The sequence below is a fragment of the Sinocyclocheilus rhinocerous genome, unplaced genomic scaffold (genome assembly GCF_001515625.1).
Source record: "Sinocyclocheilus rhinocerous isolate Xijiao unplaced genomic scaffold, SAMN03320098_v1.1 scaffold1216, whole genome shotgun sequence".
NCBI lineage: Eukaryota > Metazoa > Chordata > Actinopteri > Cypriniformes > Cyprinidae > Sinocyclocheilus > Sinocyclocheilus rhinocerous.
The window spans coordinates 42,433-53,285 of record NW_015630022.1 but is presented as its reverse complement, the minus strand read 5'-3'; the positions used below and the strand labels follow the sequence as shown (position 1 = coordinate 53,285).

Here is a 10,853-nt window from a genome sequence, read left to right as displayed (position 1 = left end):
AGTGCGCACGCGTCTTTCACGCAGCATACAGCGGCGTTGTGCATTTTGACCAGTTGATGGGAAAAGTATTCTTAAAATGCATTCAAAATTCGGAATAATTTGTAATATATAATTATTCACTGTATTTAGAAGTGCCCACGATAACAATATCGTGCATATTCATTACCGTGATATATCGCATTACCGAATACCGGCACAAGTCTATTCTCGACACAATAAAAATGCAAACAGACAGACACACACACAGAGATTCCTGCTCCTTTATTAGAGAGAAGAATATGTTCAGCCCCTTCCCTCCGAAGCTTAGAATATTCGGTGTTGGTTACTACCGAAGCCTCGAAGCTCAAAAAATGGTATTCGGACCAGCCCTAATTACGGTTGATATCAGTTAGCCCATTTTAGGGTATCTGCAGGGTTACACAAATAAAATAAAATAAAATAAAATAAAATAAAATGTAACATTAAACCGTAATATGACTGTAAAAAAAAAAACATACAGGTTTTTACAAAAACAAATTTTTTATAAAATGTTATTCAAAATTTTGTGTGTTTGCTGCTTAAAAATATGGGTCGATTTTTGCACTGGTCTTAACAAAAACAGCAGACGGGCTGATTGAAAATGCAAATTCATTCTCTGCCAGTAGGTGGCGCTTATGGAAACGGCAGAAATATAGCGGTTTTCCCCAGTAACGGCAAAGTAGAACTGCACTTATAAACGCTACTTTATCAGGCATTATAAGTAGGTAAGATAAAATGAAAATGCCATCAATACTTTACTGAACACAGTCGGTTCCCTTCAGAGACACATTCATATAAACACGCTGCATTTTGACTTGAGCAGTGCTCATATTTATTCAATGAAATCATAGCCTTTTGAAATTTAATCCAGCCATATCACGATTCCTGCATGAGTTTTGGACAAATTTGTGCAACTCTATTTGTGGCAGTCAATGTTGATATTGTGGCAGGCCGCCACAAATAAATCAATGTATGGAAAACACTGAAATGACAGACGATAGAATGATAGATAGATACAATGCACTTACTGGTCTTGGATTCTCCAGACGCAACCTCAGATAAGTATCTGAAGTAATCGCCTTTCATTTTCAGGTAAAACACCTTGCTCTCTGCCTGAGAAGCATTGGGAATGAGGAACTTCTCCAAAAGACCCTGTCAAGACAGGTAGGGACCATCAGGATTTTTGGTCAAACATAGTGAAATATGGAACAACATTTGACTCTTCCACTTTTAATACTGAAATTAAGCGTTCTTTGAAAACTGAACACTAAATATTTTGTATTTAACTTCAAGTGATGTCATCATTATAAAAGGTTCAGAAGATGAAGAGAAAGAAGTGCAAATACCAGCACATCATTGCAGATGTCCTGCAGTTCAGTCTCGATCTTTTCACGATACTCGCGTGCCATCTGTTGCTTCTTCTCGTTCCCCTCGGTCTTCTGCTCGATGCTGGAGATCACACGCCAGGAGGAGCGACGGGCACCCACCACGTTCTTGTACGCCACTGAGAGCAGGTTGCGCTCTTCATTGGAGAGCTCCACGCCGCCCTCGGTAACAGCCTTCATAGCGGCTGCCATGTCATCATAGCGCTCGGCCTGCTCGGCAAGCTTGGCTTTCTGCACCAGGTCACTCTTGTCCATTTTTAGACTGAGAATCAGATACGAGTAGTTATGAGCACAATAATTCACAGAAAACCACTAAATTTTACATTTTGAAAGCACAAGACAGAAACATGTAACACACTATTGGTATTAATGGTCAAAAATTGATGATCAGCAGTAGTTAAAGGGCTGCATTGACAATAGGAATTACTGTGTCTTTAATCATTTTGATAAACTGACATCAATTCTTCAATCCCAAGATCAGTATTTTAGTCTACTCCGTTTTCATTTGATGTGCAAACCTTCTCTAAATGATATTTGTAGCGTGCCTCCCATCCAATAATTTTAATAAGCTTGTGTTGTTACTTTGGATATGGAACTGTCTCAGCTTTCAAATTTTGTAAATTTAAGCATGAAAATATTGAACATCAGAAAGTGTTGAAAGAAACAGTACAACTTACTGAAACGTATCATGTCTCAAGTAATCGCTCAATCTGTGTTTCAACCACGGAAAGACATCAATAAAGCAGCTTGTAAGCAATGTCATGTAAAGTTACATTTACACCTCAGAAAAGTCATTCAATGTCCATAAAGTCCATAGTTAGCTAGAAAAAGGAACTAAGATATTCATTATATTTTTACTTAACCTGTTAGTGATGTCTTATTTAATGTATGTTTGAATAAATCTGTCATGTAAAAAAAAGTTATGACAGCCACGTTTAGCCTAAATATTTATATTTTCAAAAAAAAAAAAAAAAAAATTTGACTACAAACATAACTATATCCTCCTGAGAACCATGAAAAAAAGTTTTGTGAATTTTGTTGTTTATGTCATTACACTGGTTGGAGCATAAGAAACAAATGTAGAAAAAACATTTTTGAAAAAAAGATACTTTATTCTATATCCGTTGTAGAGTACGCCAGGACTAAGTTATTCCAAAAAATTAAATAGACATGAAAAGTCATGAATAGCAAAAACAATTATTTATTTTTTTAACTGACCAAACAGTTTTCAGGTTTCAAACTATTTTTAACCAAACTTTGTACAAAGATGATTCTCAACTATGTTATGAAAGATATAACAGAATGATTTGATATACTACTGTACTTTATGGAATATGTGCGTAAAATGTCCTTTAATTGGTATTCCCATTCTATACAATGTCTCGATACACTGCATCTAATTTGTATATTAATGTGTTCTTGGGGCAAACCATAATGAAAAAAGAAGTGTAATAATGGAAGTAATAGCTTGGCAACATTTTCATAAGAATATCTCATATTTCATAGGAATATTGATCTATAATTTCTTTCCCTATTGATCCCAAATTGCCTGATTAACATGATGTTTGTCCTGGTGTCCTCTACAGAAGACATGCATGAAAATGATGCCCTGTTTCATAACAATAAGTCATATTCCGATTTGAAACCACATCTTTTTCAGAGTTGTTGTTTTTTTTACGACAAACAATTTGAAAATGTAGTCAGAATTAAATAATTACAAAACATTATAGTTCCCTAAGAGTGCTAAATTTGATCATACTGTCAGTATCAGTCATTTTTAAAGACCAAGGAGAGGGATTGTTTATGATCAAACCTCCAAACATTTGATATTTATTTGATATAAAACTGTGGCATGTAGAGTCTCAGAGAAATTCATTAAAATGTAATGTCCTCTACAGTGGACAAATGACTAGTTCTGATTATGATGTCTAAAAATAAATAGCAATTGATTTTAATAGTTTGCACACTTTAATATCAATGTACCAACGGAGAGGGTTCCCTGTATATTTTACGGCATTATTTGAGATATTTTTCCCTAAGAAAAACTGACATGTACTGTACCTATATATCCAAATGATTCGAAATCGGATCGAATAATGTGAATAGAAAGCTTGTGAATTGGAAACGATTAAATGTGACAAAACACAGCCCTAATAGGTTTATGATCGCATTGAGAAGAAAGTGATGAGAAAGTGTCTAAAACGTAATGCACTACCAACAGAAAACATTATGGCATCATGTTTAACAGTAACACTCACTTGTCACATTCACATTTAACGAGGCCTGCCTAGAGAGAATTTAGGGTGAGAACAGCGACTAAACAGTAGATGAAAACGTATTTTACTAAAACAAATCGAGCATTCAGGCCATTGCTAAAATAATCGGCTTTCATAATTTGTCCTTTTCCAAGTCGTGAAGTTCAGCAAATCGATTCGATTGCACGCTGTCAGAATCCGCTGATGTGAGCTAGCGCGCTAACCACACATCCTTTCACTGGAAGGACGAAATTCTCCGACAATGTGTAATGATTCTCAACCTTCTAAACAATACTGCTAACGTTATACTATGATCTAACACAAAATGCTGGCAGGGGGCTCGGATATTTCATTGTAACGATTCATCGCGTCTGACAGACACTGAGGCCTGAAGCGCTTAGCAACCTGCTAAATCCCTCCGCTGCCCGGGAGAACGGAGCACAAGATCGTTTTCGCAATGAAAGCATGTCATGTAAGACACGTGGAGAGTCATAGAATGAATAAGGGAAATACACTCACGTTATAAACGGCGTTTGCTCTGACTTTAATCGTTAAAAAGACACAAATTGGGTCCCCGTCCTCCGCGTCGCTCTTCGGTTGTTCTAGGCTAAACCTCTTCCGCTTACAGTGACACTTCCGCTTCCTGCAAACCGTTCCCACTTTCTGAAAGTTTTTCTCTTATGTAACATATATTTGATACCATGAATAACCCGTTTAGAAAATACTGACTGACTCATTAAAACAATAACTAGTTAAGCACATTTGTAGTACACAGAGGGGAGGTGAAAAAGTACAGTGGTTCATATTAACAGATTCATATTAACATTTGTGTTCTTTTGAAATTGATTAGCATTACCTTTATTTGCAAATGCCACTGTCTGCAGGTATAAGTGACACATTTCCTGCAGAAATACAGCATAGGCCAAAAGGCCAAAAGTTGTCAGCTGTTGGGGCTGAGAGACCAGCTAAAATCAGGAAACCACATTTATGAGAGTGAGGTAAGGTGTGGCAGCTTTACTTTACAGTTGTACCCAGAGATAGCAGACAGTAGAGTAATACACCTAATGCTATTTCAAGACATCTCCAATCTACTGACATTATAACAAAACATCTACGACATAAGGAAGGCCACAGAAGTACTATGTCTAAAAATAAATAAATAAATACTAGCAATCATTTTTAATAGAAAAACAAAAGTTTACAGAATTAGATATTACTCATTAGACAGAAGAAGCTACATCAGCCTCACTAAGAGAAAGATCTTTTGAATGATCAAAGGTTTGGGGTCAATAATACATTTTTTTAGATGTTTTTAAAAGAACAAAGAACTTGTATGATCATCAAGGCTCAAAAAATATATTACAATTTAAAATAATTGTTTTCTATTTTAATGTAATTTATTCTTCTGATGCAAGGCAAATGTTCAGCATCATTACTCCAGTCTTCAATGTCACATGATCTGGCAGAAATCATTCTAATATGCTGCTCATGATAGATTAATTATTATCAATGCTTAATATTTTTGTGGAAACTGCGATTTTTTTCAGGATTCTTTGATAAACAGGACGTTTAAAAGAACAACATTTATTTGAAATAGAAATCGTTTGTAACATTATAAATGTCTTCGCTGTCACATTTTATCTATTTAATGTGCCCTTGCTGCTAATAAAAATCCTATAGACCCAAACATTTGCATGCATCAATAAGCAAGAAACAAGTGCACAAAACTGAAAACTTTCATCATTTTTATAAAAAAAAAAAATCTAATTTCAAACATGCCAACAAAAATCGTTCATTTCTAAGCACTGCAAACATGCCCAAAACCTCTGCTGCTCAACGTTCTACTGAAGAAAACAGCACAATCTGTATTTGTCTGTGGAATTACATAAGAACAGTGATCTTGTATTCTAGAGTTCAGAAGAGATTCAAAGTAACACTTCTGCTGGACGTCTGGATCACCAAACACTCGCTTGGATCCAATCTGAACATTGTGAAATGACTGTCCCATAAAAACATATTTTGAGATTTGGAGATTCAGTTTTATTTTGATAAAACAAAGTCCGATATAAAAGGCTGTGGTTCATTTTCCAAAAGCATGGAAGAAGATGTTTGCCTATTTCTGGTTTCCATCCAGTAATATTACCTTTTTCTCTGAAAAACAAATACTGCTCAGAGTAAAAATTCACTAAATAGACAGAAATATGCTATGGTTATCAGATATGCTAAATGCACAAAAAATATAATATTTCTGGAGGAAGGGGGTAAAGTAAGACAAGCAAATCAGAGGCAGCCTGTTCGCAAGCCCTCTAGCTTCAGAGTCAGATTTATTAATAGAGATTACACTCAAAACCCTCCAGAGTTCACTCCAAGCCTTGGGTCACTGCGCTTCAGAGGAGAGCAGCGAGGACAGTCGTCAGCCAGAGGGGTAGAGCATCAGCCTGGGAAAGAGGCCAGAACAGGGAGCTTGAATTAGTTGGCTTTGGCTCGAAGCTGGGCTCTTTTGCCGGTGACGGCCTGGAAGCCGGTCTTGATGCTGGCTACAGAGCAACGTGAGTGACAGGTTTCACACTGCAGGAAGTAGAGACGCGTGTCCTTCTGCAGAATTGTATCCGGTGAGCGGCAGGTGTGACAAGTCACATATTCCTCTGTGAAATGCAAAGAGAAAATGCCTTGTCAAAAATTTGTATTATAAACAGTAAATGCTGAGTTTTTCACCAGTAAACCAAAAAAAGTGAGTGGACTGAACTAAACACTACCACATGTACTACACGTTAGAAAAGAGGTCACTACTTTTTTTTTTACATGAAACTAGGGCTGCACAATTAGTGCAATAATCAAGATTACAAATGCACAAATCACATGGGAAGACGTATGTGTCGTGACTCATTCGCAAATGAGGGCAAGATGATACATTATAATATTTGACTTACTTATATATCTTCTCAAGACATTCTCTATTTGTTTCTGTTGGAAGCGTCCCTTGATTACAAGCTGGTTATTTCCATCTATGGATCCACTAGAAGCAGGAAGACATTGCTTGCGTTACAGAAGAAATCACCTTTTCACATTTGACAGAATTCTGGAAATGCAATTAAAAGCTCACCATGTTCCTAACTCCGCTAATAGGAATGCCAAAAGATGTTTGGGCTGTCGATGCAACCTGAAAAATTAACATGCAAGAGTTTATTAGACAAAATTATACCAATAAACTAGAATCACTGGTTTGGTTACGTTCACATATGGGTCACTGACAAGAAAAAGTGTCCATGTTAAAGATAAGGAAAAATGTATGTATTTATTTATTTTGTTCCCCACACTTATATGTGATTGTATACACTTTAATCTTTATTTTCTAGAAGGTTTTAAACATTCTTCAAATGCAAAAAGTATTTTTTACAAATATCATGAATTATATTTATATAGTAATTTATGCATATTCAATATATTTTATTTTTTGTTTTTATTATTAAATAAAAATATGCTTAAATTAATAATAAATACAAATTACAAACTGAACTAACCATGTCTTGTTGTAAAAAGCCATTAAATATTTTATATAAAATATTTTAAGAGACTTCTCTATCTATCTTGACACACACATAATGAGGGTCTTTTATTGTTTTTATTTCTTTTTTGCATTTTGTTGCACTTGATTTTGATTTAGCAGACATATGTTAGGCAGATGGTAATTTTATTATTTTAATAAGGATTTACTTTATTATATTAGGACAGTTCTGTCACTCTGTTATTTTTTATTTTCTCCATGTTTGCATCATCATTGTATGTATGAATTTTTAGCATTTCAATGCTTTAATGTATTTTTGAATAAATTGGTAGGACCAAAAACAAAAGCCTTGTGGTTGACCCATGTATCATCTAGAGCCCGACCGATATGGGTTTTTTGGGGCCGATACCGATATTAGGGAGTAAAAAAAAAGGCTGATATCGATATATCTGCCGATATTCTTTGTGTATATTATAGTACAGTACCAGTCAAACGTTTGGACACTTTCCCATTCGTGTGTCCACACATTTGACTGGTACTATATATAAAATACAGTATATACATAAACGGAATATATATACATAAACACATTTTTTGCAATGATCACTCAAATGTGGTGATGAAACACTTATAATGATGTGACAGAGATACGTAATGGAGGCAGGGCATTTAACAATTTAACAATAAACTTTATTATCCAAAATGAGTCTGACATCAGTGCACTGAACAGTAAAGTTGAAGTTTATTCAACTTTAATTCAATTCAATTCCATTCAACTTTATTCCGTTGAAGTTTATTTCAGTTTTGAACATTCATTCACGGATTTGCGCTACTGTCCTCACACACAGACGAAACTTACTAGAGAAGTGTGAAGTGTGACATAATATACCTCTGTAAATAAATATAAATTCACGTCTCGCGCACTTTAATGCCCTTTGAATGTAACGTGTACGTTCCCTTGGAACTGGAATCATGGCGGAATTTCATGTGTAGTCCACTTCACAGGGCACTTACGGTCGAATAAGCCAAAGCTTGAATGCTGCCTGAACAAGTCCTTACTGAAGTGAAAGTGTTGGCTGGTGTCACTATCTCGCGAACGCGCCGGCGGATCTCCACCAAATTCGGGGGATCCCTTCAGCTCGAGGAGCCCTCTCGAAAGCCACCCTCCGCGCGTCGGTAGCCCCCCGGGATCGCTTGATAGGTCGGCGCCGGACCGCGAATTTAACCACCCGTAACTCCCGAACCCCGGGGGCTATCGACGCGGGGGTGGTCTCATTCGAAAGAGGGACTCGAGACGTACACTCGATTCGCGTTCGAGAGGCCCGAATTTGGTGCGGATTCGCCACGCCTTACCGGAGATATGGCCGTTCAAAGTTTCGATCGTTTTCCATGGACTTAAGCTTTAAAGCGTTTCATCCAGGTCGCCAGTAGCAAACAATGGAGCACGCTCTGCTGGACAAACTAAGTAATTACACCATTTCAAGCATTTTATCTGCGTTATATTTTCTGTAAAAAAAATTTCATATCAGCGACAGGCTCATATCGGCCGATAATATCGGCTAAACGATATATCGGTCGGGCTGTAGTATCATCTGTTGTATTATTTTTAAGAAAATACAGCAGACATGGATACTAAATGTTTATACTCACAGTTTGCAGATGTCAGTGAAGTTGACAAAAGAAGTTTTCTTGGTCCCAACTCGGACCACCTGAGGCGGCTTCATCACAAACTTCCTCTTCTCCCCTGCCACCATATCAGGGTTCTTCTCCCTCATGATGTTAAACACCCGGCTCAACAACTGTAAAGACACAGACATGTAAACAACGAAAGGAAAACTATGTCACAAGCATGGGGTAGAAGTATATCAGATGTGTGAGGAATAAGAAGGATTACTCATCATACCTCATCGTAGGTGTAATCTCTCTCTGAACCGGCCCATGCTGGGCCCGACTGTGAACTGAATGTGATGCCATCTGTGCTTTTATCATCCTCGACAACTGCAGTAAAATATAGGTGAAGAATTCACACAATCAAATATTTAATCATTGCAGATAAAATATTTTTCATGAACTCTATAGTTTCTGGTATTAGAAAATTCATAATTTAAAACAGTGCAATTGTAGTGCATTAAAACCCTTAAAAAGATTTTTTTTTTTTAAATGATTCTTTTCATAAAATTATAAATTTGATTACGTAATGCAGACTTAATTTTATTGCAGACATATGGAACAGAACATGTAGAAGAGTGGCTTGCAAAAACGCAAGATGTAACTGAGCTGCATAATTAGAAAAAAAAAAAAACTTCTTAAAGCCAGTTTTGAGACTGATGTGAATTTAGAGTCAAATTCCTTGTAGATGGCAGCTCTTGATAACTGAAAGCTTGTTATACACACTTTTTCCTTTAACTTCTACCTTTTATTATTCTATAAATAAATACAATTATGCAGCACACTAATTAAATTAAGTGTGTCTTCATACCATCATCCTTTTCCACAGTGTCACTTTCCTCAACGAATTCCACTTTTTTTTGTTTCTTTTTTTTAGCTGGAAGCATCAGATCCAAATCATCTTCCTCCATTTCCTGCTGCTCGCCGTCAATTTTCAGCTCCTGGTCACCAATAAAATGAAGAGTCAACAGCCTTTAGAAGAACTACCCAATACAAGAATATAAGCTCAATGGATGTCACATTAGGAATCATTATACCAGACAGCTAAAAAAAAAATACAATACCAGAAAATGTAATTGACCCACTTTATATTAGGTGACTATGTACTTATGTCAAAAAAGATCATTGTCAGGTACTTAATGTTGCATTGCAAAACACTTCTGATGTGGGACACGATAAAAGTTAGAGACAGGTTTGGCAGTATGGTTAGGTTTACGTGTGGGTTAAGAGGTAGGTGTAGATCACAGTGTAATTATAAATGAACTACAGAAACTAATTACAGATGCATACAGGTATTTTTAAAATAAGTATAATGTAAAAACCTGTATCTACACGGTAAGTGCATTGTTTCATGATTAATATAAATGTTAGTACACAGTAGTTAAAGTTATTAGTAGTTAAAAAATATAAAGTGGGTGCAATTTCTTTAAATAATAATATTAAAGGGTTAGTTCACCCAAAAATGAAAATTAGACCATAAATTACTCACCTTACCCATTACTCAAGTCATCCTAGGTGTATATGACCTTCTTCTTCCAGACGAATCCAGTCGGAGTTATATTAAAAATTGTCTTTGATCTTTTCAAGCTGTTTAATGCCACTCAGCGGGTGTTGCATGCATCCGTCCAAAAGCAGTTAATTAAAATGTGCCCATCCATAAATAAAAAAAAGTGTCTCACACGGCTCCGGGGGGTGAACAAAGGCCTTCTGTAGCGAATCGATGTGTTTTTGTAAGAAAAATATCCATATTCAAAACGTAATAATCACTTTAATCTAGCTTGCGCTAACAGTTGTACACGGAAGCAGCTCCGGGAGGATGACGTAAGATGTCGGCGTTGCGCATGTGCTGGTGAGTCTCGTGAAAACCAACGTTTGTTAACAGGAGCAAAGGAAGCAAAGTTTCCTTACTTTAGCAAAGGAAAACCAGTCTCCTCTTGGCTTATATCGAAATCATCTGACATTCTTCTTTACAAATCCTCATTTTGTACTTCTAATTCATGACCGTTGTTTTGTTTTGATCTC

General features: G+C 36.3%; 2 protein-coding genes across 2 annotated transcripts in view; both read right to left on the bottom strand.

Moving 5' to 3' along the window:
- Window positions 1-1,046: 1,046 nt before the first annotated feature.
- On the bottom strand, window positions 1,047-4,321 carry LOC107739648 (14-3-3 protein beta/alpha-A-like; the record flags this gene model as incomplete). Its single annotated transcript, XM_016551811.1, has 3 exons — window positions 4,178-4,321; window positions 1,365-1,665; window positions 1,047-1,170 (listed from the first exon to the last, which is right to left on the bottom strand). Coding segments are annotated over exons 2-3 (418 nt in total), but the record flags the coding sequence as incomplete, so codon positions are not given.
- A 1,069-nt stretch (window positions 4,322-5,390) lies between these two features.
- The window catches only part of LOC107739644 (eukaryotic translation initiation factor 2 subunit 2-like), a 7,573-nt gene continuing 2,110 nt past the window's right edge, over window positions 5,391-10,853 (bottom strand). The window contains exons 4-9 of the mRNA XM_016551809.1: window positions 9,643-9,772; window positions 9,067-9,161; window positions 8,814-8,962; window positions 6,762-6,818; window positions 6,589-6,674; window positions 5,391-6,303 (exon numbers count right to left, since the gene is read on the bottom strand). Coding sequence (XP_016407295.1) covers window positions 6,128-6,303; window positions 6,589-6,674; window positions 6,762-6,818; window positions 8,814-8,962; window positions 9,067-9,161; window positions 9,643-9,772 — 693 coding nt within the window. The 3' untranslated portion in view covers window positions 5,391-6,127. The remainder of the gene's footprint in view (window positions 6,304-6,588; window positions 6,675-6,761; window positions 6,819-8,813; window positions 8,963-9,066; window positions 9,162-9,642; window positions 9,773-10,853) is intronic.